The 27,871-nt window shown below is 55.8% G+C and overlaps 1 protein-coding gene across 2 annotated transcripts; it reads left to right on the top strand.

The window, feature by feature from the left end:
• Positions 1-22,860, top strand: CLPTM1L (CLPTM1 like). 2 transcript variants are annotated; one of them, XM_025387669.1, is made up of 17 exons: positions 1-420; positions 670-770; positions 3,441-3,630; positions 5,396-5,544; positions 6,462-6,540; positions 9,548-9,665; positions 10,327-10,421; positions 12,329-12,413; positions 13,989-14,092; positions 15,195-15,260; positions 16,199-16,249; positions 17,116-17,198; positions 17,794-17,828; positions 18,796-18,851; positions 18,936-18,980; positions 19,834-19,949; positions 22,162-22,860. In XM_025387669.1, the coding sequence occupies exons 1-17, from the start codon at positions 259-261 to the stop codon at positions 22,244-22,246; spliced, it is 1,620 nt and encodes a 539-aa protein (XP_025243454.1). In that variant the 5' UTR covers positions 1-258; the 3' UTR covers positions 22,247-22,860. The 2 variants fall into 2 exon arrangements, with proteins under 2 accessions (XP_025243454.1, XP_025243457.1); XM_025387672.1 differs by having other exon boundaries at positions 30-420; positions 5,399-5,544.
• Positions 22,861-27,871: the final 5,011 nt, after the last annotated feature.

Here is a 27,871-nt window from a genome sequence, read left to right as displayed (position 1 = left end):
ACTTCCGGCAGGCGGCGGGGCCCGGAAGCGGCGCGCGGCGCCGGCGAATCCCGCGGCGCCAGGTCGGAGCGGGGCCGGAGTATGCGGGGCGGCCGGCGGTCTGCGGCGCGCGGCGCATTCGTTCCCCCGCGGCGGTGGCGGCGGCGCGCTGCGGCTCTCCAGTGAGCGGCGGAGGCCGGAGCGGCGGGCTGGGTGCCGGGCGGGCGGGGCCCGCGGCTGAGAGGCGGGCGGGCCGGGGGCGCCGGGCGCGGGGCAGCCATGTGGAGCGGCCGCAGCTCCTTCACCAGCCTGGTGGTGGGCGTGTTCGTGGTCTACGTGGTGCACACCTGCTGGGTCATGTACGGCATCGTCTACACCCGCCCGTGCTCCGGCGACGCCAACTGCATCCAGCCCTACCTGGCACGGCGGCCCAAGCTGCAGGTGAGCGTCCGCGGGGTTGGGGGTTGGGGGTTGGGGGCCGGGGGCCGGGCGGGTTGGAGTGGGGGCCACTCCTCCAGGCCCTAGACGCCGCCGTCGCGTCTTAGTTCGGAGCTGTGGCCGCGCGAGTCGAGATGGAACCTTTCCTGGTTCCCCAGCGGCCAGGTCTTCCGCCCTCTGACTGGCCGTGGGGTGCGTGTGCGCCCTGCCAGGGCCTGGCCGGGCTGACTCTCGGCGCCCCCTCCTTTCCAGCTGAGCGTATACACCACGACGAGGTCCCACCTGGGTACTGAGAATAACATCGACCTGGTCTTGAATGTGGAAGACTTTGATGTGGAGTCCAAATTTGAAAGGTATGGTTGTAGGGCAAAATGCCAGTGAAAGGGAAAACATTACTTGTGTTCAGGTCGTTTGAAAGTTAGCTTTCTGTACCTAACGTGTTTACCTTAGAGAACTAGTCTTACCGAATGTCTCGAAGTAGTAGAATATCGTAAGTGGAGGCCTATGCGTGGCCTGTAAACATTCAACCTGGAAGGTGACAGGTGATGAATGTCGTTTGGGAGGTAGCTCTCAGCAGAGTCTGATGGCAGTGTGATGTCCTGCGGCGGGGAGGCTCCGAAGGAGCAGGGGCCACGCTTGAACCAGTTGAGAGCGGACAGCTCTGTAGTTTCACTACCCGGGGCCGACTTGTCTTTTCCTGGTGGAAGTAGTTCGCTTAAGTTACTTGTGAAGGAAAAGGGATGGGGATGGAGGAAGCAATTTTGTAGAAAATCATAATTAAGTGACATGTGACGTTAGAATAGATCAGTGTCCAAATATGTAGAGTAACTTAAAAACTACATCTAACATATGGCCTAATTTTTTTTAATTGAATAATTTTAACTGTGATTTGCTTCTCACAAGTCAACCATTTCCCTTCATTGCCTGGGAGGTATCTGAGGAGAGAATAATGAAAGCTTGAGACTCTAGCTGGACTCCACGCCCTCGAGGCGGCCAGTCCCTGTGGGTAGCTGGAGGCATTGGCAAGGCGGTTTCTGCCTGGCCTCTTTGGGCCTGTGATCTCAAGCCAGTTGCTGCCCTCTCTCTGCCTCCATGAAATAGAGGCCAGAAGTGCTGGTTTGGTCACCAGTCGGTTGTAGCTGCCCACACCTTTCAAAAATGCTCAGGATTCATCTGCATTGGGTTTAATTTCCCAGACATGAATACTGCATCTTCCATGCTGGGCCCTGGACCAGTTATCAAGGACAGCTAGTGAGGTTTTCCATTTGACCTGGCACAGTGTCAGCCTGGAGGTAGCGGGGAGAATGAGCACTCTGACACAGCCCCACCTCAAGTGTCTCTGAGTGCACGTTCCATCAGAGATACACAGCCCTGCACCCCCGCCTAAAGAGAGACTGTTAAGATGTCCTGGTGGAGACGGATTCTTTCTTGGGTAGTGAGGAGCCGTAGATGCCTTTGTGTTTCTCATTAGAACTTTGGCCATAAGATTTTTTTTTTTTTTTTTTTTGAGATGGAGTCTCGCTCTGTTGCCAGGCTGGAGTGCAGTGGCGTGATCTCTGCTCACTGCAACCTCCGGCTCCTGGGTTCAAGTGATTCTCCTGCCTCAGCCTCCAAAGTAACTGAGACTACAGGTGCCTGCCACCACGCCTGGCTAATTTTTGTATTTTTAGTAGAGACGGGTTCACCATGTTGGCCAGGCTGGTCTCAAACTCCTGATCTCGTGATCCACCTGCCTCAGCCTCCCAAAGTGCTGGGATTACAGGCGTGAGCCGCCGCACCTGGCCAACCATAAGGTTTTTAAGGAGAGACCAGGCACAGTGACTCACGCCTATAATCCCAGCAGTTTGGGAGGCCGAGGCGGGAGGATCACTTGAGCCCAGCGGTTCGAGACCAGCCTAGGCAATGTGACAAAACCCCAGCTCTACAACAATTTTCAAAGTTAGCCGGGCGTGGTGGCACGCACACCTGTAGTCCCAGCTACTCGGGAGACTGAGGCGGGAGGTCCCTTGAGCTCAGGAGGTTGAGGATGCAGTGAGCTATGATTGCACCCCCTGCAGTTTCAGCCTGGTGACAGCGAGACCTTGTCTCAAAAAAAGACTTTTAGGCCGGGCAGGTGGATCACAAAGTCACAAGTTCAAGACCAGCCTGGCCAACATAGTGAAACCCCGTCTCTACTAAAAATAGAAAAAATTAGCCTGGTGTAGTGGTGTGCGCCTTTAATCCCAGCTACTTGGGAGGCGGAGGCAGGAGAATCGCGTGAACCTGGGAGGCGGAGTTTGCAGTGAGCCGAGATTGCGCCATTGCTCTTCAGCCAGGGTGACAGTGCAAGACAGTCTCAAAAAAAAAAAAAAAAAGACTTTTTTATAAAGAGGAACCATAAACCATAAACCGTGTAACCATAAACAGGTGGCATGTGAGGTTTTCCACGGGGTTGTAGTGTGGACGTCGGACTCTAGCGTGCAGGTGAAGAGCCAAGCGCCTGGTCCGAGGCCTACAGTTGTAGCAGCTCACCGGGCCTTTCCTCAGCTTGCACTGGAGGCCGCGCAGTCAGGGCAGACAGGCTTGAAAGTCAGTCCTTTGTGACTGATCATCTTTTTATCTTTAAAAATGCAACACCCAAAAAAACTACCCACATTAAATTTCTGAGACTCCAGTAGCGGGCGTACGGAGCCCTCGCGGCTGCTGCCCTTCGCTTCAGAGTTCTGGGATTCAGTGTGTGTGGTCAGCTGGTGTCCAGCTGGCTGCTTCAGCCCTGTAGCCTCAGGCGGGTCATTGACCTCTCAGCCTCCCGAGATGGAGGCAGGAAGTGCGGGCCCTCTTGCTTTCAGCTGTAGGCGCCCACACCTGTGCCGAGTTCTCAGGACACACACACCCAGGACTCGTAAAGCCCCGGGCAGGTGGGTTTCATATTTAGTACTTCTGAGCTGAAATTAATTTATTGAAACAGCTCTGTAAAGGTATTTGAATAGTTTCTAGAGACAGAATGTAATACGTATGTGGTGTAAATGGTTGTTCTGTTTCAGGACAGTTAATGTTTCTGTACCAAAGAAAACGAGAAACAATGGGACGCTGTATGCCTACATCTTCCTCCATCACGCTGGGGTCCTGCCGTGGCACGACGGGAAGCAGGTGCACCTGGTCAGTCCTCTGACCACCTACATGGTCCCCAAGCCGGAAGAAATCAACCTGCTCACTGGGGAGTCTGATGCACAGGTGAGGGTCTTTGTGGGTTACTGACAACAGGCTGTGCCGCCCCGTCAGAACGGACGTGTCTGTCTCCACACAGGCAGGAGATGTCTAGGGCTCCAGTGACTTTGTTGGGAGTAAAGCCATTGGAATGTTACTGGCATGCATTTCTGACTTTCAGCTGAGTCATATCCATGAGTTTGCAGACAAGTTTTATCTAAAATTAGGGACAGTTGAAGTGGTCGCTGGCATTCTCTATGCAGAGTCCCTCAGGAGTGGGCCCTCTCAGCGTCTGGAGGCACCTGCTGCACCTGGTGGGATGGAGCGCTGGTCCTGCAGAGCTGGCCTGCAGCTTCTCACCAGGAGCTCTGGGGATGAGAGCTGGGCTCATTCTGCATTCTGTAGGACTGGACTATTCCTAGATGTTTATTCTAAGAACATAACTGGAGCTGCTGGAAAAGGTAGAGATACGAGTTGTAGTTTGTACATCTGTAGAAAGGTGCATGTGCAAATAAAAACTGGAAGTCACTTAAGTGATCATGAACACAGGCCAAGGATAAAGCAGGGGAATTCTGATACCCACCTTTGTGTTGAGTGAAAAGTGAGATAATTTGTAAAACAAGGCTGGGCGCTGTGGCTCATGCCCGTAATCCCAGCACTTTGGAAGGCTGAGGTGGGTGGATCACCTGAAGTCAGGAGTTCGAGACTAGCCTAGCTAACATGGCGAACCCCGTCTCTACTAAAAATACAAAATTAGCCGGGCGTGATGGCGTGTGCCTGTAATCCCAGCTACTCGGGAGGCTGAGGCGGGAGAATCGTTTGAACCCTTAAGGTGAGATGGCGCCACTGCATTCCAGCCTGGGCGACTGAGGGAGACTCTGCCTCAGAAAAAAAGTTTACAAAACAAGAAAGATGGCAGCTTTCCAGGAAGAGGCTGTGAAATTGTTCCAGACAGAGAAAGAGAGGTGTCTCGGGGTTCATGTGGTTTTGAAAGCCCTGCCAGTACCTGCTCCTGCCTCTCCCCAGTTTGTATCTGTGTCTCCTTAGGAACATCCCGCACCTGCCCCTCTCCGTGTCCCCCTCATCCGGGGCCCGCGTCCCTCCTCACCGGTGTCCTGAAAAGTGGGTGGGGTGATGGGTACATAGCATGTAGCGCAGGGAGCCTCCCTTCCAGGTAGCAAATATGACGAGGTGTGAAAAACCAGTTGTAATGTAAATTATTGCTAAACTGTATCTTTAGGTAGGAAATGGGTAAGATCATAGTGTTTCCTAGGATGTATCAGATCTGAAACGAGCTAAGATTTCCCTGTCAGTCAGTGTGCCTTTGAAGTTTAACTTCATTTAAGAGCCGTGCATAGTCCTCAGTGTGTCTCCTCCTTTAGGCAGCCCCACATGCTTGGTTTTAGAAGCCATCTCCCTCTCAGTCTCCTTACAGCCACTGGGCTGTGTGAGCTCTGGACTTGCACAGTCTTCTGCCAAAGTCAGGGGGCTCTCACCCTCTCAGCTTCTGAGAAGTGGGCCCACTTAGTTTGAGAACCCCAGAAAAGGAATTGGTGAGATCCGTGACCACATGTTGCAAAGCAGCATGCCCAGGCTTCCATGTTGATAAGGATTGGGGGTGTTTGGTGAGAGTCTGGGGGAATTGGCAGCCGGGGGGCCACTGTGCCCTCTCTGCTAGGCTCTCCCCCAGTTGTGCCCGTGCATGGCTGTCTGTTCACAGGTTAGGGTGCTGACCCTGCTGTCCCGGGCACGGTTTTCTGTCCTAGCATTGGCCTCTGTTTTCCTCACTTAGCAGCAGCTTGAGGCAGAGAAGAAGCCGACAAGCGCACTGGATGAGCCAGTGTCCCACTGGAGACCGCGGCTGGCGCTGAATGTGATGGCAGACAACTTTGTTTTCGACGGGTCTTCCCTGCCTGCCGATGTGCATCGGTACATGAAGATGTAAGTGGGGCCCCAGAGCTGGAGCGCCGGCGGGAGGGTGCTGGGACCCTGGCTGGCCAGAACCCGCCAGCGGGCTGCCCCTGCATCCTGGAGTCCCCTCTGTGCCGAGGCCCTCGCTGCCCTCGCCCAGCCCTTCCCCCTCTGTGCCGAGGCCCTCGCTGCCCGGGCCCAGCTCTTCCCCCTCTGTGCCGAGGCCCTCGCTGCCCGGGCCCAGCCCTTCCCACTTCCTCCTTGAGGTTGTGCTGCTACCAGAGGGCTGGAAGGGAGAAGAAGGGAATTCAAGCCGGAGCATCCTGCGCTTTGCTCCTGGCTTCCATGGAGAGAAAATGGAAGGCGCTCACGGGAATGTGTTGCTTTGCTGCCCTTGTGATTTTTTAACTTGACTCATTTAGATTTACCTAAAAGTTAACCTTTAGATTATTACTTTAGTGTAACTTGCCATCAATTAAATACAATTATTGGAATTTACGTGTTTGGCCACCTGAGCTCACCCCGTGTCTCCCATGTGTTGGGGATCCCCCCCAACTCCCACACCACAGCTCCGTCTCCTAGGTGGCTGCAGGTGACTCGCCCTTCCAAGTGTAGCGGCCACGTCCTGGGATTGCTCCATGTCCGTGCACAGAGGGCCCTGGGCTCTGCTGTACGGCCATGTCCCTGTAGTTCCCCCTAGTGGCCGTGGAGGCATTTTCCCACCTGTGGCCATCACTTCCTGGGGAGTGGGTCTTAGAAGCGTGCATATGTTGTCCGGCTCTCTGATTCTGTTTGGGGAGGCTGTGCCCTGGGGTCATTGTGACTGAGAAGCAGCTGAGGGTGGTGCTGGGGGGACTTCTCTGGGGTAAACCCAGTGCCTGGATGTATTGGTTCATTGAAAGGGAAAAACCTTGGACTGATTTTGGAAAGTTGTGCTTTAATCCCAGGATCCAACTGGGGAAGACCGTGCATTACCTGCCCATCCTGTTCATCGACCAGCTCAGCAACCGTGTGAAGGACCTGATGGTGAGTGACGCCTCTGCCCACTGGTTGTGCAGCTGGCGAGACTGATCCCAAGACTGGCCCCGCAGCCCCAGCACCCTAATGGACAGGGCCATTGCTGACATTTAGCACAGAGCTTTTACCTGTGCTGGGAAGCACTGCCTTCGGGCGTGCGAGGGCTGTGACGGGGGGCGGCCCTGGTGGTGCGCTGGGTTTGCTGTTGACTGGACGTGGGGTCCTCCTGAGCCTCTGGATTGTCGCTGGTGAAAGGCCCCTGAAAGATTGTTTATGCAGCGCTTAGAGGGCAGGCACCTGAGCGCTGTGTGAAACAGCGTCTGCGTGTGAGCTCTTGGTGTGCCATGTAGATTAATTCAGAGTGTCCTGAGCAAACTCCTGCTTTCCCCGCCAGGGCTAGTCCTGCACAGGCGGCCAGAGGAGCGGGTGACAGCCTTCCTCAGCTCTGGGGGTGACCCCTGGCAGGGCGGAAGGCCTGTGTGGGAGGGGAGTGGCTGCACTCTGGGCTCTGGCGCCATGTGGTTACGGGCAGTGATGGCGCTTGCTTTCCCAGGGTTGCTTTGAGGGGAGATGAAATGTGGCTACCCTTTGGCCAGTGTCAAGACTCACAGAAGCGGTTAATATTTAATGTCCCTTGCTGCACATGCGGCACTGTGCTAAGCACTCTGTGAACTTTCTGTAATCGTGCTGGGAGCTGTGGCATCGTTGCACGGATGAGGTTATTTGGGGTTCAGAGGTGAACGCTCAGCTGGGGCCCTGCAAGATCACTGCTCTGCCTTGCCTCCCTGCAAGCTGTCGCTGTCACTCTAGACCACCCAGTAGGAGCCAGGCCGCTTCACTTACGGCTTTCGGCAGCTCTGAGGCAGGCCCTCTCCCCATTTTTGTTGATGAGGAAACAGTCCTGGGGAGAGCAGGGAGCTTGCTGGGGGTACAGCTAGGAAACGGGGGAGTGGGCACCTGGAGAGCAGGGAGCTTGCTGGGGGGGTGGGTACAGCTGGGAAATGGGGGAGTGGGCACCTGGAGAGCAGGGAGCTTGCTGGGGGTGCAGCTGGGAAACGGGGGAGGGGGCACCTGGAGAGCAGGGAGCTTGTTGGGGGTACAGCTGGGAAATTGGGGAGCGGGCACCTGCAGAGCAGGGAGCTTGCTAGGGGGTACAGCTGGGAAATTGGGGAGTGGGCACCTGGAGAGCAGGGAGCTTGCTAGGGGGTACAGCTGGGAAATTGCGGAGTGGGCACCTGGAGAGCAGGGAGCTTGCTAGGGGGTACAGCTGGGAAATTGGGGAGTGGGCACCTGGAGAGCAGGGAGCTTGCTGGGGGGGTGGGTGCAGCTGGGAAATGGGGGCGCAGCCTCCTGACTGCTTTGATCTCTGCCCAGGCCCTGCTGCCTCCTGCTGACTATGGCTCTCAGAACCGTCGCTCTGTACAGCTGTTCCCTCAGACCCCTTGTGGTCCCTAACACTGCCTCCTTCACTTCTGGGGTCACCGATTGCTCCTATACAACCTGCAGACTGGGGGCCGGACAGGCAGTGACTGGCGAGCAGGTCTGGTGTTCCAGCCTCTCCCTGAACAGTTTCTCTGTCAGCCCTGCAATTCCAGTGCCTTTCTCTGTTGGCTGGAGTTTGCTGGTGTGCCGCTGACAAACCTCAGGACAACAGCTTCTGCTAAAATGTCCCATACGGAGTTGTGTGAGCTGTGGCACCAGCCCGTGGTCCCCTCTTGTGAGGCCTCATGCTGCTGACTCCTTGCAGGCGTTCAAAAGACGGTGGAAGGGGCAGGCGGCTGCAGAAGGCTGCCCTGTGTGTGTCTGCAGATCTGTCTGTTAGAGGCCCGGGGCAGGCTTTGTGGCACAGCTGTGCCGGTGGTGGCCCGCGCTGCAGTAGTTATGGAGACACGTGCCGACAGCAGCTTCCCTGAATCCCGGTCTCTCATGTGCTGTGTCTCTGTTGCTGTGTCTCACTTGGGGCCAGATTTGAGAGGTGCTGTCTTAAGAGAGGAAGCAGGCAGCTGGGACGCAGCAGGCGCAGGAAGTCAGCACCTTCTGTGGCTGGGCCCAGCACTGCCAGATGGAGCAGGCAGTGACACCCTTCAGACACGCTTGGCAGCTCGAGGGGTGCCTGGAGGCCACCGTCCACGTGCACTGATGCCACTTGGCTGCGTGGGGCGCCCTGACAGCTGCTCTCAGGACAACCTGGCACCTGCTGGTTGTGGCTCTGACTCCACCACACCCTTGACACCAGCAGTGCCCGCCATGGCGGGTCAGGGCGTGAGGCAGGGCAGGTGGAGTAGAGCACAGCCCTCGCTGGACGTTCCGGCATGTGGGGGGCGGCGCTCACCGGGTGTGGTCACTGTGCATGTGCTGTAGGGTGTGGGCTTGCCCCTGTGAACCCGTTCCTTACCCTCCTACCTCGGTGCCCTGGGACCTGGCCTGCAGCCTGTGTGCATGAGACCCTGGCAGGCCGCAGGACTAAGCTTATTGTTCTGAGGCCCACACATCCATGCCACTGCCTGTGCTAGCTCTGCATTCTGTTGTCCTCATGGCCACCGCCTGCTCCATGCTTTAGGCCCTGAGGGCACTTTGCCCATGTGCTGCAGGGCTGTGCGTGTCCCGTGGTCCCCAACTCTTAGGACAAGCCAGCGCTCTGCAGGCCAAGCTCAGCGCTGTATGCTGCGCCGTGGATTCCTAGCAGATGGGTGGCAAGCATCACCTCCAGGGAACCAGGACTTGTGCACTTGAAATTGAAGGGGCATGTGCAGCAGAACAGCCCAGGCAGTGCTAGCACTGCTGAGCTCACAGGGTCCTGGTGGTGGTGGGAACCTCCCTGTGCTGGGACACAGCACGCTGGGGCCTGGGTTCTGTGGTGACAGAAGGAGGGACCTCAGGACACCTGCTGGGTCCCGTCATGTCTGACATGGGGCCACACAAGGATGGGAAGGGGGATGGCAGGGTTGACGAGGGCTGCAAGCAGCTGGGCGCAAGGGTGTGAGGGCAGGGCCCTCAGTGTGGCTGTCTTCATCAGGTCATAAACCGCTCCACCACCGAGCTGCCCCTCACCGTGTCCTACGACAAGGTCTCGCTGGGACGGCTGCGCTTCTGGATCCACATGCAGGACGCCGTGTACTCCCTGCAGCAGTTCGGTACGTGCTGCACACGGCCGGCGTCAGGATGAGGCTGCCCTGGAGCCCCTCGGGCGTCTGAGTGCAAATCCTGACACAGGCCGAGGCCTCCACGCCTCCTGCTGCAGATACTCACATAGACGTTGAATCGGAGGCTCAGCAGCACCTGCCTCACTTCTCTCCTTGGAGATGACCTGGTTGATTGTCTGGAAATTGGCTTTATTAAGAACATAATATGTGAAATGCCATGATTTTGGTCAAATGAACCTTAACTGTTGACGAGATTTTTATTTATTTATTTATTTATTTTTGAGACAGAGTCTCACTCTGTTGCCCATGCTGGAGTGCAGTGGCGCAATCTCTGCTTACTTCAGCCTCCGCCCCCCGGATTCAAGCGATTCCCATGCCGCAGTCCCTCCAGTAGCTAGGATTTACAGGCATGTGCCACCATGCCCAGCTAATTTTTGTATCTTTAGTAGAGATGGAGTTTCACCGTGTTGGCCAGGCTGGTCTCAAACTCCTGACTTCAAGTGATCCACCCACCTGAGACTCCCAAAGTGCTGGAATTACAGGCATGAGCCACTGTGCCCGGCCTAAATTTTTATATTGAAAACTGTATTTGTAATGTTAGGTAAGATTGATATTGCCTGTTTTATATTGTATGTTTTTTTTTCCTTGGCAGGGTTTTCAGAGAAAGATGCTGATGAGGTGAAAGGAATTTTTGTAGATACCAACTTATACTTCCTGGCGCTGACCTTCTTTGTCGCAGCGTTCCACGTGAGTCGTCCACCAGGAGGGCTTGCCGCAGGCACTGGGGAGACTCCCTGGGTCCCGGGCCTCCTGCAGGGGCCCTGGACCTGGGGTTTGTGGGCGCCGTCCAGCCCTGTGGCCCCAAGCATCTGCTCCCATTGCTCAGCAGCCAGCGCTCCTGACACTTGGCGACCATTGCCCCAGTGGGCGAGTTCTCCCAGTTCTGTAAAGGGAGGAACCATAGAGCTCCGTCCACAGCCTTGGGGACTTGGGGACTTGGGCTGTGCTGTGCTGGCTTTGGGGGCGGTTTTGAAAAGGATCCAGAGTACTCTGAGCAGTGTCCACACCAGTGAGATGAACAGGTGCAGGCATCTCACCCTCCCCTGTCCGGGCCCCGACCCCATGCACGCCCATGCAGAGGTGGGCAGCTTCTGGCAGAAAGTACTTGTACAAATTCTAACACACTGATTTTTAAATGTAAAAAGTCCTGTGTGTATACAGTAGTCCCCCTTTATCCTCATCCGGTGTGTATACAGTAGTTCCCCCCCATCCTCATCCGGTGTGTATGCAGTAGTCCCCCATCCTCATCCGGTGTGTATACAATAGTCTCTTATCCTCATCCGGTGTGTATACAGTAGTCCTCCCTTATCCTCATCTGGTGTGTATACAGTAGTACCTAATTCTCATCCATTGTGTATACAGCAGTCCCTTATCCTCATCTCGTGTGTATACAGTAGTTCCCCCTTATCCTCATCCAGTGTGTATACAGTAGTCCCCCCTTATCCTCATCCGGTGTGTATACAGTAGTACCTCATCCTCATCTGGTGTGTATACAGCAGTCTCTTATCCTCATCCGGTGTGTATACAGTAGTACCTTATCCTCATCCAGTGTGTATACAGTAGTCCTCCCTTATCCTCAGGAGATATGTTCAAAGACCCTCAGTGGATACCTGAAACCAAAACCTAGAAAGACTGATTTTTCTTATAAATATATATATTATATAATGCTTATGATAAAGTTCAATTTATAAATTAAGCACAGTAAGAGATTACCAATAATAACTGGTAACAGAAACAGGACAGTACACTGTAATGAAGTTACATGGGAGTGGTCTCACTCTCAGAATATCTCATCGCACTGCTCCATGGGTGACAGCAAGCCATGGGTAAAGCAAGGCTGTTGTGCTCTTATTTTCGCCCGTGGAGTTGAGCTGCTCGAGGAGAGCCATCCTGTGGCTGGTAGGCTGGCCTGTGGTTAGGCTGGAAGGGTGAGGAGGCACCCAGGTGTGCGGCTGGCGCTGGTTCTGAGTGCCTGGGAGTTTGGCTGCCCATCAAGCTAAAACTTTCTAAAGCCACATTGGAGAATTAAATGATTTTTATTAAAAGGTCGATGTCTCTAAGGATGAGCTCATGCATGGTTAGGTTTTTTTTAAGTTTTTTTTCTTTTGGAGACAGGTCTCACTATGTTGCCCAGGCTGGTCTCAAAACCCTGGGCTTAGGCAGTCCTCTGGCCTTGGCCTTGCAGTAGCCGGGACCACAGGCATGGGCCACCACGCCCAGCCCTTGCATTTCTAGCACAGTTGAGAGGTGAGGCTGCCCTGAGTAGCCACAACCCGAGAGCAGGGTCGGGACGCCCAGCCAGCCCCACAGTCCAGGGGAATCCAGAGCCTCCAATTGTCTGTGGGCCTTTCCAGCAATTCAAGTCATTATTTCAGAAGGGCCCCTGCAAAGCCTGCCTGGGCACTCTAGGTTCTGACAGGACATGGCAGGCCAGGTGCATGGAGGTGCGGGTCCCGAGTGTAGACATCTGTCCTGATGCGTCCTGAGGCTGAGCACACTGCAGCCTCACAGTCACACGTGAGGCCTCTATCTCTGTCTCACGGGAGATAGAAACAGCAGGAGATGTGAGTTGCTGTCGTGTGTGTTCTCTCTAGCTTCTCTTTGATTTCCTGGCCTTTAAAAATGACATCAGTTTCTGGAAGAAGAAGAAGAGCATGATCGGCATGTCCACCAAGGCAGGTAGGCGCCCCGAGCGTGGCCCTGCTCAGATCCTCTGCCCCGGGGATGCTCACTGGAGCCTGCGGTTGAGGGCTGCCCGCCTCACTGCTGGCTGCAGACACAGCGCCGGGTGTGTGCTTGGCTCTTGAGAAGCCTCTGAGACCAGGCACTGTAAAACCCAGAGAGCCTTTGCGGCAATTGCAGTGGGACTGTCGGGGGCTGCGCGGCTCAGGGCCTCCAGAGGCTGCGCAGCTCAGGGCCTGGCTGCAAACTGTGGCATGCGTGTGGTGTGACTGCCGGAGGCTGCATAGCTCAGGGCCTGGCTGTGGACTCTGGCGTGCATGGGGTTTGGACCTGGGCTGTGGGGAGTGAGAAGCATGGACCTCTCCAGCCCTCCCGGCTGCTCACGGGCGCTGAGCGGGGCTGGGGCCTCACATCCCCTGTCTTAGTTCCCTCGCCCCGTCCTCCCGCGGGTCTTCCTTCCCCGACCAGCGCAGGCCTGGGTGTGTGGGGCCTGCCAGGTGATGGCAGTTGATAGGCCCGTGGTGCTGTGCCCGGCAGCGATAGGGAGTGTGCAGCTGTTAGGTAGGGCGGTCAGGGACCCCTGAGGCCAGGCAGCCCGGGCAGGAGGCCTGCCAAGATCTGGGACCAATGTTCCTGGCCAAGGGTGCCTGCCGTGGTTAGGGGGCCCAAGTGAGTGAGGGTCCTTCTGACCTTGCAGGGGTGGAGGTTGTCACAGTGGGGTGGGGAGCGGCGGTCTGGACAGGGGCGAGGGGTTGGTGGTGTGAGGACAAGGAGTGGGTGAGTCCTGTTGGTTAGTAGGAGTGTTCGGCTCCAGTGAGGGGTTGGCGGTGTGAGGACGAGGAGTGGGTGAGTCCTGTTGGTTAGGAATGAGGAGTGTTCGGCTCCAGTATCAGAGACCCAAACAAGTTGTTTTTCTCACGTGGAAAAGATGCCCAAGCAGGTGGCCCTGGCTGCCTGGGGGCCCTGCCGTGCTCTGTGGTGGAGTCTCCTAACCCTTAATGCCTTTCCCGGCGTCCCGGGTTGGGGTGGCCAGCAGACAGCGCTGTGGCCATGAGCACTGTTTGTCGTGTGGCTCCATGGATCTGCTTCCCCTGCCTGCCCTGGGGGTTTGCGGGAGGAGGAAGACGTGTTGAATAAGCTGGAGTGGTTGTTAAGGTACAGGCTGGGGAGGAAACCAGTCCGGACTTGAAAAGCCACGCGCTTATCACAGAACCAGCATAAGACCTGCCTGGAATCTAAGCTGTGCTGGCCGCCATCCGACCTCTGCCCACGCTCCGTGCTCGTTTGCAGGTGTGGCTCAGACACGTGCTTGTGGAGCTGGTGTGTGTGGCTCAGACACGTGTTTGTGGAGCTGGTGTGGGGCCAGCTGTTAGTTCAGCAGCCTTCAAGACACTTTCCTGGCTGCTGGATACTTCCCTGTTCTTTTTAAACAGGGGGACATGGACTGGGGAGTACGTGAAGCTTCTCGGGCGTAGGGGTTGGGATGGGGGACTGGGGGTATGTGTGCGACTTGGGGGCACACAGGCGGGGTCTGCCCTGCACCCCCTCCCAGCCCGACCGTCCTGTCCCCAGTGCTCTGGCGCTGCTTCAGCACCGTGGTCATCTTCCTGTTCCTGCTGGACGAGCAGACGAGCCTGCTGGTGCTGGTCCCGGCGGGCGTTGGAGCCGCCATCGAGGTGAGTTCCGGGCAGTGACCTGAACTGTCTGAGGTCCGTGGGCCTCCGCACACTCGGGAAAGGCTTTCAGGCCCAGCGTGTGAGACCTTCCGTGGAAGCCTGTGTGCTTGTTCCCGACGGCCTCGGTGTTCTGGAAGCTGTGGAATGGCAGGCGGTGGCTATAAAGGCTTTGAACAAGTGGAGAGCAGGGAAATGGGTGTTCTGATGGCATCAGCTCCTGAGGCCTGTCCACCAAGCAGAGTGGTTTACATGTTTGAGAAATCCCACCACGCGCAAAGCAGAGGCATAAACCGTGGGGCCTTGAGAGGCTCGTGCTGTGGCTGCAGAGCTGAGCACGGCGGCCAGGTGGGCAGTGACGGAAATCACTCGGTGCCCTGTGGTCCAGCCCTGTTCGGAGCTCAGAAAAGCCAGCCAAAAGGGAGCCTCATGGGGCAGGGCCAGCTTGGGAGCAAAACTTGAGGGGCCGATGGCCTTCGGGGTGAGAGGGCCCAGACACCCGCCTAGCTCCTCCCTGAGCTCTGTGCCACCCCGGCAGGAGCCAGAGTCTGAGGGCCCCGCAGTTGGTGGCCCATTTGTGGGTGGGGGCCTGCACGGCCGTCATGCCTGGTGAGGAGGAGCTGGATTAGACGGTGCTGGAGCACCGCAGGCGGGGTCCTCCATAGGTACGAGTCACAGTGCCACGCCCGGCTCAGGCACCAGTCCTCTGTGAACGATGCCTTCCAAGGATGCAGCCAGGTGGTGGCAGCTCTCAGAGAGGTCCTGAAACAGGCTCCACGGCTGCCCAAGTGCCAGGCAGAAGGAGGTGGGGGCTAATTTGGGTGCAGGCAGGGTGGTTTAGAGAACCGCACTTGCATGCTGGTTTTGTCGTCTGCTGGTCGGTGGCTGTGCAGCCCACCTGACCAGGTATACCTGCCGGGTGTGGGTTAGAGGCCCAGGTCCGGCCCCCACCATTCTGCCCTGAGCTGTGGGAGGGACAGGAAGAGGACAGTGGGCTGGGCGGGGCCATGGGCGGCAGGTCCTATCCGTTACCATCTGGGTCATTCATTCGGGGTCTTGTGGCCTTGGAATATTAAAGGAACTATTTCCAGATTTCTCCCCTCAGCTGTGGAAAGTGAAGAAGGCATTGAAGATGACTATTCTTTGGAGAGGCCTGATACCTGAATTTCAGGTAGGATTTAACTGTAGTGGCTGAACCCCACGCCCTCTCTGAAGAGTGTGGTTTTGCCTCCTGCGCGCAGAGTAAAGTGGCCATCCGCGGATGAGTCACTGTGGGCCTCTGTCGGGAGCCTCCGTGGTGGAGGCAGCACTGGTTTCCGATCGCAGCCACTCTCTTCGCCTGAGGACTCCCCAGTCACGTACCTAGTTCTGACCCTCTTCGATGCCGATGGCAGTGCTTCTGGGCCTGAGCCGGCCTCTGGGAGAAAGGACGCTGGCCGGCCAGCGGGAGTGCTTCGTTTTGGCACCTTGCCTAGAGCGCGCTCCCGAGGCTGGTGCTGACTGGGGTCAGTACAGTCCTGGCAATCCCCAAGTGAGCGAACCCCTGCCTCTTGTGGCTGCCCCAGTGCCTGGGTGCTCATGAGGCCCCTAGGCAGATGAGGGCTGGGGCAGAGCTGGAGCTGAATCTCAATGCCCACAGATGGACCTTGATTGAGGCAGGGCCCTCAGCAGTCACGGCTGAGATTTTCCATGCTGTGGGCAGAGGAAGGGCAGGAAGCCCAGCAGATACAGCACAGCCACTGTGTTCCAGCCTGGCCCCGTGACTCCTGGCCGGCTGGTTCAGAGCATTGTCGGCTGTGCCTGTGCCCTCTGCAGTGTTCTCACTGTGAAGCAGCGGCACTGAAAACCGAGCCACCCAACGAGGAACAGCAGTGAGGCCGCGCTGTCCCCGCTCAGGCCTGCGGGACCCAGGGCCAGGGTGAGGTGGGAAGGGTCCATGCAGATCCCTGTCCTCTGGGTCCTCTCCTCGGCCGGTAGGGACCTGAGCGCCCTCTGTAGCGAGGCCTGGGTCAGCTCTGCAGCCATGTGTGACGCCCGTTAGTCACAGCTCACCTGTGCTCAGATCCTCCCTGAGTCTGTTAACATCCCCTGTGTTGAATTTCACAACAGTTTGGCACTTACAGCGAATCTGAGAGGAAAACCGAGGAGTACGATACTCAGGTAAGTCACATGTGATTCAGGGCACGTGCATGCCAGGCACATCCCACATCCTCGAAGACGGGGCTCTTGCTGTCACTGCTCAGTGCGGAAGTGTCCTTGGAGTACGGGTCAGCCCGCCTTGAGCAGGGATCCCGAGTGAACACATAAAACCCAAATTTCTTACTGGGAAGGGCGGGGGCTTGCAGAGACGCTCATTCTCCAGTCCTTACAGGCACAGCCTGCCTGTGTCACCGTATAGTAGGAGTATTTTCATCGTTTGTAAGTCACATTTGCCAGGCAGCTGACACAGGCCTTGGTGTCTGCTGTGGTTGCTGGGAATGCACTTGCTGTCACCAAGGCCGTAACGGCCTCGGCAGCTCGGTGGCCTGGAGGATCGGCCCCAGAAGCACAGTGCTGTTGGGGAAGCTGGAAGTCTCAGTTCAAGTTAAAAGAACATTTCTGCACAGGAGTGATTTTGGTTTGGTTTAACGTTCACCAGCTTATATCTAACTTTCATGGAGTTGTAAAGCTGAAATCAATAGATACAGCTGGCGATGTAACTACATTACTTAGTAGACAGTTTTTTCAGGTGTCTTTCCATTATGTTTGTTGATTTGTTGTGGATTGGTTGGTTTTGACCAGCCCAAATTGATCTATTATTGTTAACTAGCGCCTGTAGTTACACCCGGGCTGTGGCGCATGCTGTGCCTCCTGGGCTGTGGCGAGTGCATGAAGCCCTACGTATGCCCCTCACACCGCCCGCCCCCTTCAGAGCAGCCCTGCCGCCCCGAGTTCTGTCTGTCCCTGTCGTAGTGAGCTCCATGCAGTGCGTTTACACAGGCCTGGTGTTTGGGCCTCTAACTGGAAGCTCCCTTTGTTCCCTGCAGGCCATGAAGTACTTGTCATACCTGCTGTACCCTCTCTGTGTCGGGGGTGCTGTGTATTCCCTCCTGAATATCAAGTATAAGAGGTAGGAGGCTGCATACGCTTCACCTGCTCCGTCTTTCCCCTGAGAAAGCCATTTGGATGACTGAGCCAGAGCGGAGTGTGACTGGAGGGCAAGCTAGGGGCCAGGGCACTTGGGCGAGTGCCTGGGAGGGATCCTGACCCTGCAGCTGCGCACGGTGGGCTCTGGGCCTCAGTGTCCCCCCACCGGTAAGGTGTAGCTGAGAGGACTGACTCCGGCCACCAGGCTTCATGGGAAGCTTGGCCCTGAGCTGAGAGGGGTCCTGGAGCCCCTGGCCTCCGTTGCCCGGGTGGGATGCTGGCCTTGAGCCGAGAGGCGACGGAGCCCCTGGCCTCTGCTGCCCGAGCAAGGTGCTGGCCCTGAGCTGAGAGGGGTCCCAGAGCCCCTGGCCTCTGCTGCCTAGGCGGGGGCGCTCAGCGCTGTCTCCAGCTTGAGAACCAGGCTCAGCACTGCTGCTCTTGGCTGCCTAGCTGCAGTGAGAACACCTGGGGTTTTTTTTTAGAGAATTTTTAATGAAAGAATTATTTTTCGTCAATCTAATACAGATACTAAGCTATGCAAGAAATGGGACTTCTCCTTTTTTTTTTTTCCATTTCAGCTGGTACTCCTGGTTAATCAACAGCTTTGTCAATGGTGAGTCCATGTGCTTCCCTACTTCAGTAATAGTATTTACAGCAGGCACCAATTTAATTGTTCTCACATTGTAACCCAGTGTGGCAGGTGCCTCTGCGGTGTCCAGGGCTCCCCCCAGGCTGTGAGCAGATAAAGCCCTGCGTAGCTTCGCAACAGTGACTGGTTCTGAGAAACAGGTCCTTGTACAAGCGACAGGGAGTGCTTACACCAGATGCGGCAGCCACTCCACACCAGGCTGTGTGGTGCAGCCGCCTGGTATCCATGTGCGTCGCTGATCACAACAGCGTTGTGTGGTACGGGACTGTTGTCTGTTTTCTTCATGAAAACAAGTAACCATTAAAACAACACCATCCACATCTGGTTCCTTAGAGCAAATGGAAGCACCAGGCTCTCCTGCCGATGCACTGTGGGGACCCTGCAGGGCCCTGTGCTCGGGGCCACATGTCCTGGGAGGCCCGCCTGCCCCCACCTGCCCCAGGTGGCACCTTCAGCTGCATGGGCTGCTGTGTCCATTCCCCCGCCCCACCAGACCAGCCCTGATCACAGCTTTGTGGTCTCTTTGGGAAGTGGTCCCGTGAGCATTAAGGGCGAGGGCCTGTCTGGTGCAGAGCAGGTGGGTCCCGCACTGCGGTCCTCCCTGGTGGGAGTCCCACACCTGGTTGGAGCCCCACATTTGACCCCTGGGGCAGGACCTTGTGGGTCAGGAGGCCGTGTCCTCAGCCCCAGGGTGCTCCAGTGCCCTCACTCACTTGACCCCATGGGCAGCAGTTACACTGATTAATAAATAGAAGAGCTTTGCTCTCCAAAGTTGTCACAGACTCTTGATAAACTTACCAGCCAGAAAATTGCTTCACACAATGACAGACTCTGAAGTTGTCTGGATAGCAGACCTTGTTTTCTGCCCGCTATGCACAGACGTGGCAGCCTGGCCCTCCACGCCTGGTGAGTGCTGTCTGTCTCTCTGCAGGGGTCTATGCCTTTGGCTTCCTCTTCATGCTGCCCCAGCTCTTTGTGAACTACAAGGTAAGGTGATGTGTGCTGCCTGCGGCCCGGCCCCCGTCTCCTGTGCTGCCCGCAGCTGACCTGTGCCTGTCTCTCCTGTTTCAGTTGAAGTCAGTGGCACATCTGCCCTGGAAGGCATTCACCTACAAGGTGAGTGTGACAGTTGCCGAGGAGTCCCCTCTCACTGAGCAGAGCATGAGTGAGGGCGTCTTCCAGCCCCAGCATTACCGGGGCAGTCTCTGCCCAGAGTGCGTCTGCAGCCATCCCTTCCACTGAAAAATATTAAGGAGGCTCCTTTAAGAAAAGCGAAGAGCTGTAGAGAACTTCAGACCCTGAAAGACTGGGGTTCTCTCACTTGTCACAGATTTGGTTTTGGTTTGTTTTTTTTTAGTTTTTATGTTTCTTAGCATGTGTGTCAAGACACAGACCCCTGTGGCCCAGTAACCGGTGCCTGGGGACAGTGGGTTCAGGCCTCCCAGGCAGGAATGGAAGCCCCAGTGGGCCGTGGCCATTCCCCGCGGGTAGAGCTGTGGAGGCCCCCTTGGCTCCTTGTGGGATTAGAAGTGCCTCAGCATTGCAGGCGGAGCTGAGTTAATGGGATGTAATTTGCACTTTTCTGAAGTCAAGTACAAGCTCCCAGAGGAAAGGGCAATGCTCGGGCAGCTCTCCCCTTGGCTCTCCCCTTGGCTCTGTCTCGGGCGGCTCTGCCCTTGGCTCTCCCCTTGGCTCTGGTTTCAGGCTGTTCTCTTTGGGTTCCCCGATGTGAGTGGGAGCCTGGGCAAGACCTGCAGTGTGTCAGGTGCCAGCGGCTGTGGGGAACCCCTGAGGGAACAGAGCGTTGTGTCTCCACTTGCCGGCTTTCTGCTCTTTTCATTGTTGCTGTGAAGAGTTCCAGTTAGTTCCAAGTATCTGCCAAAAGCCATTTGCTTGGTTAGGTTACCAGAAACAATAGGATTCCAGTCCCAGCAACTGGGATTCACCTTCCTCCCGTCTGGCCCTGCAGGCTTTCAACACCTTCATTGATGACGTCTTTGCCTTCATCATCACCATGCCCACGTCTCACCGGCTGGCCTGCTTCCGGGACGACGTGGTGTTCCTGGTCTACCTGTACCAGCGGTGGTGAGTGCGGCTGTGCACACTCAGCTCTTAGTCCGTCTCAGCGGCGTGGCGCTGCTGCTGAACAGAATGACGGCTTTCACGGCACCCTGCGCCTGTGTGTCCATTTGAAGGCAAAGATAATTTGCGGGTGGTGGTTTTTCCTGTCTTGCCTAAACTTGGGTTCCAGTTGCCCATGATATGACCTGGCAAGAAACTGTTGCAGCTCTGTCTCCTCATTGTGCTTTAGAAATGCTCATTTCTATGTGAATTGTTGATTAGCCACTGAAAGCAAATTTCTCTCCTTAAGCTATTTACTTATTCACAGTCATTGCTATTGAGCAGAACAGAGACCGTAGCACGACTAATCCATACTTGGCACTAGCCTTGAGGTGTCCAGCTGGCAGTCCTGGGGTCCAGGTCTCCAGCGTCGGGAACAGGCTCTGGGCCACTCTTGGGCTGTGTGTCCCTGCAGGGCAGAATGTCACTGGAGAGCGCGCTCACCTCAACATTGGCCACACCCCTTAAACCAGCCACCTGGGCCTCTGAAGATGACATTGTGTTGACCTCCCGGCTTGGCCTTCAGGTCAAAGGCTGACGGCTAAGGAAAAGGCTTTGTGGAATTTTCTAAACGCAGAGGCTCAGATCCCGCCCCGGGCCTCGGAATTTTCTAAAAGCAGAGGCTCAGGTCCCGCCCCGGGCCTCCTGCTTCCCTCCAGGGCTGACATCTGCCCTCTCAGTCAGCAAGAGCTCCCTCAGCTCTGCTGTGCCAGGGTAGGAGCCAGGGATCTGGGGCTCCCCTCAGGAGGGTTGTATCCGGACCACTGCAAGCACTGCCCTCACCTCCAGTCCCGGCCCCAGGCCTTGTCCAGGGGTGGAAGGAGTGTGTGTCACCCCCAAGGCCTGTTGCCAAGTGTCTCAGAGCCTCCTGGCTATGTCCTTTCTCTGACCCTCGAGATCCCTCTTCCTATCTCCCCCCGCCCCGACCAGGAGGCCACCACTCATACACCATGGCTGTGACACTTCCGTGCGCCCTTCCCAGGCCATGGCCCCCCTCAAGGCCTGGGCATCCTCCTAGTGCTGGAGAGAGAGCCTTTTCCCCCAGGTCGTCCTGGGGGGTCCTGCCTCGGTCTGGGCTGCCGGCCCTTGGGGAGCACAGTGCTCCCATCTCCGCCTGTCTCCACACACAGCTTCGCCGGGTGTTTCGGAGCCTCTGTCCCGGCCAGCGTGAGGCTGGCATTGTTCGGCCTGTTTTAACTCTTTGTTCAGGTGCAGTTGGCACATCCACACAGTGGCGCATGGCCGCCCTTGCCTAGCTCTCCAGGCCTGGCCGCCGGCTGCCCACCCACCCCCTTGCTGTCTCGTGCAGCCCCTGCACTGGAGCTCCAGCCTGGGTCTCAGCAGGAAGGGCTGTTTCCCCGTAAGCAACACTCACGCTCACACGGGGCTTGGTTCCCATCCCCCGTTCACCATTCTCAGATCCCCCAGTTGGCCTCCTGCCCCCTGCAGAGCTTGAGGTTGTCCAAGCCATGGAGCCCCAGAAGCTGCTGCGCCTGGCGTGATTGTCACTCTTCAGGGTCCCATCTCAACCGTGAGCCCTTCAGGTGGCTCCCAAGTCCTTGCAGGTGGCCCAGGGCATGCCTGAAACTGTGCTACACTCGGGCTCTGTGTGTTTCTGGTTCCAGACCTGCAAACGGTGTTTGGCCAGGACCACAGGGCCCTTGGTGGGCAGCAGGTCCGTTTTTAAGCTGAAACCCTGTACGTCTACTGTTCGTGGCTGTGTGGAGCTGCCCCTCACGCCACAGCTTCCTCATCCATACGTAGGGGTGATGTTGGCAAAGCCTCGGGGGCTCAGGATCAAAGGTGGCGGCAGTGTCCTGCCAAGTGTTCACAGCTGAGGAGACGCGCTCCCTGAACATGGCAGTTCCTGTTCTGATCGCGCAGGTCTCCGTGATTCCATAGTTCCCAGAAGGCAGCCAGTGCAGCCTCCGGGTCCTCCATTTGGCCAAGCTTCCCTTTCCTAGAGAGCAGTGCATTGGCCTGGCCATGCAGAACAAAACACAACTCAGAAATCCCTCCTCAGCCCTCGGCAGTAAAACTTCGGAGGATCGACTTTTTAGTTAATTTGCTCACTGTGGCCGCTCACTGGAAAATAAATCAAGGATGCCAAGTCCTCCTCTTAGGAAAATAGGCCCTGCAGTGGGGTTTGCTGATGTGCTCATTTGTGTCGTTGTAGGCTTTATCCTGTGGATAAACGCAGAGTGAACGAGTTCGGGGAGTCCTACGAGGAGAAGGCCACACGGGCGCCCCACACAGACTGAAGGCCGCCCGGGCTGCCGCTGGCCATGTGCAACTTGAATTGTCCATGAGTATTTTTGGAAGCATTTGGTGGAATTCCCAGACATTGCATTTTCTGTGTTGCCAAAATCGCTTTGGACATTTCTCAGACATCTCCCACGTCCCTCACATCAGATTTGGAGCTGGTGGCGCTCACGGTGCCCCCATGTGTGAACGTCTGTCTTGGTCACAGAGCTGGGCGCTGCCAGTCACCTTGAGCTGTGGTGGCTCCCGGCGCGCGAGTGTCCGGGGGTCGGCCATGTCCTCACACTGGCAGGTGCGGGAGCCCTCACAGGCAAGGGGGCTGTGGGAGTTCCATTTCAGGTGGTTTTCTAAGTGCTCCTTATGTGAATTTCAAACACATACGGAATTCATTCCGCGTGGACTCTGGGATCAAAGGCTCTTTCCTCTTTTGTTTGAGAGTTGGTTGTTTTAAAGCTTAATGTATGTTTCTGTTTTAAAATAAATTTTTCTGGCTGTGGCATTTTTCTTGACCTGGTATAATGAAAGTATTTCAGATGTTTGAGTTTAACCCTTTTCCAGAAAGTAATACATAATATGGATTTATTTATGCATTAAAAGAGCAAATTTAAAGAGCCCTTCCCAAGCCTTTGAGTCATGAGTGTTCTTACATACTTAGCATCTCAGTTATTTAAGACTAAATTATTGTACAGAGCCATGACCCGTTGGGTCAAGCCTATCTTGCCCTAGGTTGAGGCAGAGAGGGAGAAATGGAATAGAAAGATGGATAGAGAACTGCTGGACTCAGTGTATAGTAAAGTTTCATGTTTGCTGAAGTTAGTTCTTGTGGGGTTTGTTGTTCTCAGCCCACAGCAGCCTCCACCTCCCATGTTCACGTGATCGATTCTCCTGCCTCAGCCTCCTGAGTAGCTGGGACTACAGGTGTGCGCCACCACATCCAGCTTTTTTGTATTAATATTTTTAGTAGAGATGTGGTTTTGCCATGTTGGCCAGGCTGGTCTCAAACTCCTGAACTCAAGTGATCACTCGCCTTAGCCTTTTGAAGTGCTGGGAGTACAGGCATGAGCCTCCCCACCTGGCCTCTAAATATGTAGTCTTTTTTTTATTCCTGGGCATTTCCTTGCTCTAAGTCTCCTTTGCCAATAACAGCTTTCATCCTCGTGTGTTTCTGGAACAGGCGCCCCTCTCGTGGGCCTGGCTTCCTCCCGGCTGAGGGGCTTCGGGAGCCCTGCTCAGAGCTCCAAGCCTGTTCCATGTGTCTCCGCGTCAATGGACGAGACACACCATTCCAGGATGCTCCTTCAGGCCGAGAACCAAATCCAGATGCTCTCAGGCCATCCGCAGTTGGCAGTGAAGTTTCTGTGCACTCTGCTTTCTTGCAGATCAGATAAGTCTTTTATAATTAAGGTGTTGTAAACGTCACTCAATTTGAGAGGAATGCACTGGGCTTTCAGGTTGTCGTCTTTTAGTTTTATCCATTAAAATACGAAGATACCAGATGAGTTGGCACAGGAAAACAAATATGAATACACGGCCTATACTGCATTACTTAGTCGTGTGTCGTAAGTGGGGTCTGGAAGGGTGGCTGGGAGAGCCGGTGAACTGCCGGGGTTTATTAGATGTGCAGGTCCCATGGAAGGCACAGCACCTCAAGGGGCCTGGGGGGGCACACGGGAGGCAGCTCCACAGGCAGGGCAGATAGTCGGGACCCTTGGGCAAGTCAGCAGTGGGGGAAAGAGCAGGAGACGTGAGGGGCTGAGGGGCTGCATTGGTGTGTGAGGGTCACGAGGTCACGGCCCTGCCCATCACAGGTGTGTCGGTCTGTGGGGAAGTTGAGGCATCAGGGAACAGGAAGTTGTAAACGTCGACAATGGACGTTACCCACACAGGCCGTGCCTTTGCCTGCGGTGCCAGATTATTAGGGCGGGGTGTGGTGGAAGGTGTCCCTTCCATACCCGCGGTTTTATTTGTCTTTGGGGGAGGGGAGCCTTGCTTTATAAAACACACAACTGGCTGTGTTCTGTAAGGCTTCACCTAGCATCCTGTTGGCAGCAGCTAAGCACACAAACGGGAAAGGAGTATCGCCCAACTCCACCGATGAACCCAAAGTGCCTGGCTTTGCCTGGGGGTTGCTGGCAAGGTCAGGTGTGCGGTTCCCAGCATTTCTTCTGCCTCTTGGGGCACATCCCGCAGTGGATCAGCGCCTGCAGCCAGCTCCTGCAGAAATAGCGTCATCCAGCACTTGCATCAGCAGCCAAAGCCAGGCCTAACTGTCAGGGGCTCTGTGGACAGCTCTGCTGGTCTCGCTTTTCAGTTTCAGTATGAAAAATAGTCGCTACAAGAACTCATTTTTGCCATAGCACCTGCTCTTCTAGTTGGGCTGGTGTGCTGAGCAAAGGAGCCTCATCAGCCGGACAGCAGAGTCAGCTTAACCTGACTTTTCAGGAAGCACCGTGGGAGGGCTCCCAAAAGGGGCAGATGTCCACCGTGCACTGTCTGCTTCTGTAGTCGGCCCTCCAGTGCCGTTTTCTTTCCCTTGCAAAGGACATTATGCGTGAACCAGCTGCTGGCGACTGTTAGTCTTGATCTGTGTAAATAGTAGCAAGTTGCAGATTGTTCCTTTGAAGACACCGCAAGTCACGTGTGTCAGTTACTCCTGAGAGGTTGCTAGGGCACCTGCCTCTCCATTTGTTAAGATAAGCAGAGGTTTAAAAAAAAAAAAAGGAGTTTGGGGAATGAGGCCTTGCAAGTCCTTCCAGCTTCAGGATCAGCACTTGCTCTGACAGTCTTGACTTCCTGCCCTGTGGGCCGGCACTCCTGCAAATGAGCAGTGTTTCAAGAGAGGCCAGGATTGAGCCTCACGCCGATCCCATCTCGTGGGAACCCTGAAGCTTCACTGCCCAACGGAGGCTCCAGCTGAGTGACTTGAAACACGCTTGAAGGGTTTATCCTTCATCCCGATGAGTTTAGTTCTGTTTTCCTCTTGGATTTCATTGGTATTTCTTCATAACATCAAGGCCATGTCTTATGATTGATCATGAGAAATGTTCTAAGTACCTGTTGATTTTATTTAATTTTATTTTATTTTTTAAATTATTTTTTTATTTTATTTTATTTTGAGACGGAGTCTCGCTCTGTCGCCCAGGCTGGAGTGTAGTGGCCAGATCTCGGCTCACTGCAAGCTCCACCTCCCGGGTTCATGCCATTCTCCTACCTCAGCCTCCCGAGTAGCTGGGACTACAGGCGCCCGCCACCTCGCCCAGCTAGTTTTTTTTTTTTGTATTTTTTAGTAGAGACGGGGTTTCACCGTGTTAGCCAGGATGGTTTCGATCTCCTGACCTCGTGATCCACCCACGTCAGCCTCCCAAAGTGCTGGGATTACAGGCTTGAGCCACCGCACCCGGCCACCTGTTGATTTTAGAATGTGTCAAAGCCGTCGAAGCTGTTGCCAGCATCTGTGAAACAGGACTGACATGGCGAGGGCCCGGGGTCTCCCACGGTGGAACTGCAGTGTCCTGATCGCAGCTGGTGGGCTCCGTACCTGGGCGGGACAGGCTCAAAGCAGCCAGTGTCCAGAAGGAGCTTCTGTCTCTCCCCCTTGGCACTGGCCACTCATTTTATAGAAGAGATTTTCTTTAGACCAGAGTTTATTAGAAAGCCCAGGAAAACGAGAACTCGTACCCCTGTGAAATACCTGCCACACGTGGCCCTATAGAAGCCAGTTTGATGGCTGTCAGGTGTTTGGCATCAAGATCAGTCTGTTGGCCTCGGCCTCGGTAAGCCCTGCAGGCCAGGGGTCTGGAGGAAGGATGGGGTGCAGCCCACGATAGGTGAGGCTATGGAACCCCGACAAAGGGGGCTGTGTTCAAGGAGTGATCCATGCGGAGGAGGGAAACCAGGAGGAGGTCTTGGCATACCACACTGTTTACCCCTTTCCTGAAGCAGGTACAGGACCCAAGGGGGCATGGCGCCCTGTGGCCCACCGAGCTTTCAGAGCAGCAGCCTCTGCAGAGACGCTGGTCCTGGAAAAGCCACCGCCTGAGTGTCCCCCAGTGTCCCGCAGCCACGGCCACAATCCCCGCAGCTTCCGAGCTTCAAGCAGCATATTTGTTCTCTTGTGGTTCTGGAGGCCAGAAGTCCAGACCAGACCTCCCTGGGCGGCCGCTGAGGTGTGGGCAGGCCATGCCCTCCAGAGGCTACAGGTGCTCCGGTCCTCGCGTTCGCCACCTCGAGGGCTGTGCTCCTTGCGTTCCCAGGCTCGTGGCCCCTTCTTCACCTCACCTGACCTCTGCCTCCGTGGTCATATCCCTGATTCTAACCCCTACCCTCTGTGGTTCCATCCGCCCCAGACGATTACCCAGCATCATCTCCCGTCCAAGATCCCAAGTGCGATGGTGGCCGCAGAGGCCACTCCAGTGCGTGGGGTCACATCCGTGGTTCTAGGGCTGGACCCCAATGTCTGGCGGGACACGCCCACCTCCCCCTCATCCTGCCATTTCCCTTGTTGAACCTTCAGTTGTGATGTCCCGGTGGCTTTTGTACTGCTGGCTGAACTCAGCTGGTGCACTGAGAGGCAGACTCTTTTATTACTATTATTTTTTGAGACAGAGTCTCGCTCTGTCACCCAGGCTGGCACTGCAACCTCCGCCTCCCAGGTTCAAGCAATTCTCCTGCCTCAGAGACCTCCCAAGTAGCTGGGATTACAAACTGCCACCACGTCCGGCTCATTTTTGTATTTTTAGTAGAGACGGGATTTCACTATGTTGGCCAGGCTGGTCTTGAACTCCTGACCTTAGGTGATCTGCCCATCTCGGCCTCCCAAAGTGCTGGGATTATAGGCGTGAGTCACTGCACCCGGCTGGCAGGCACTTTTTAAAAACTTGTGACTGTACAGTTTCCACACAGTGTCGTAGCAGATATACTCTGTGCAGCTCAACAAGCCCTCCATGCTTCCACACTCCAGCACCGAGTACCCGAGTCAGGCTACACACAGACCCCGGCCCCACAGGGTCCTCTCGGTGGAAACCACGCAGGTGAACCCCGCCCAAGGGTCACTGGGTCCAAGGCCCACACTGGAACAGTCACACTGGGAGCTCTGGTACCCAGGTTCTCAGGATGGGCTCTGTCTGGCGTCCATCTGTGTTGTCGCAAGTGGCACTCATTTGTAACTTTCTTCCATGTGGCATTCCATGGCATGAACCCGGGACGTTATGGATCAAATCATGCACGTGGCTGTGCCTGCCTCTGAGGCACAGACCCAGGGGGAGGGACATGGCTGTCGTGGTGCATGTGTGCTGAGCTCCAGTACACGTCACCCATGTTCTAAGGGGGCTGTGCACTCTGGCTGGGCACCATGGCATATGAGCCCCCTGGCATCACCCCTTCTCCAGCACACAACGCTGCTGTCTTTAATTTTGGCCACTCTGGTGGGTGTGTAGTGGAGTCTTTCTGAGGTTTAAACATGCATTTCCCTGCTGACTAGCGGTGTTGAAAACCTTTTTGTATCCTCACTGACCATCTGGGTGGCCCCTCTTTGTGTTTTCCGTTTCCTGTTCCTTCCAATCACACTGTGCAGAGCGGATCGTGCAGGGCTGGCTCACTGAAGCTGCCGCGACCACAGACGGTGA

This window comes from Theropithecus gelada, chromosome 6 (assembly GCF_003255815.1).
Source record: "Theropithecus gelada isolate Dixy chromosome 6, Tgel_1.0, whole genome shotgun sequence".
Taxonomy (NCBI): Eukaryota; Metazoa; Chordata; class Mammalia; order Primates; family Cercopithecidae; genus Theropithecus; species Theropithecus gelada.
This window is presented reverse-complemented; position numbering and strand designations above follow the sequence as displayed.

Bases quoted from the DNA above. Each gene is read 5' to 3' on its own strand.
- CLPTM1L (XM_025387669.1), top strand. From the start codon at position 259: ATGTGGAGCGGCCGCAGCTCCTTCACCAGCCTGGTGGTGGGCGTGTTC. The intron at 10,422-12,328 runs GTGAGTCGTCCA...TGTTCTCTCTAG, and splicing joins TCTTTGTCGCAGCGTTCCAC to CTTCTCTTTGATTTCCTGGC. The intron at 16,250-17,115 runs GTAAGTCACATG...TGTTCCCTGCAG, and splicing joins CCGAGGAGTACGATACTCAG to GCCATGAAGTACTTGTCATA.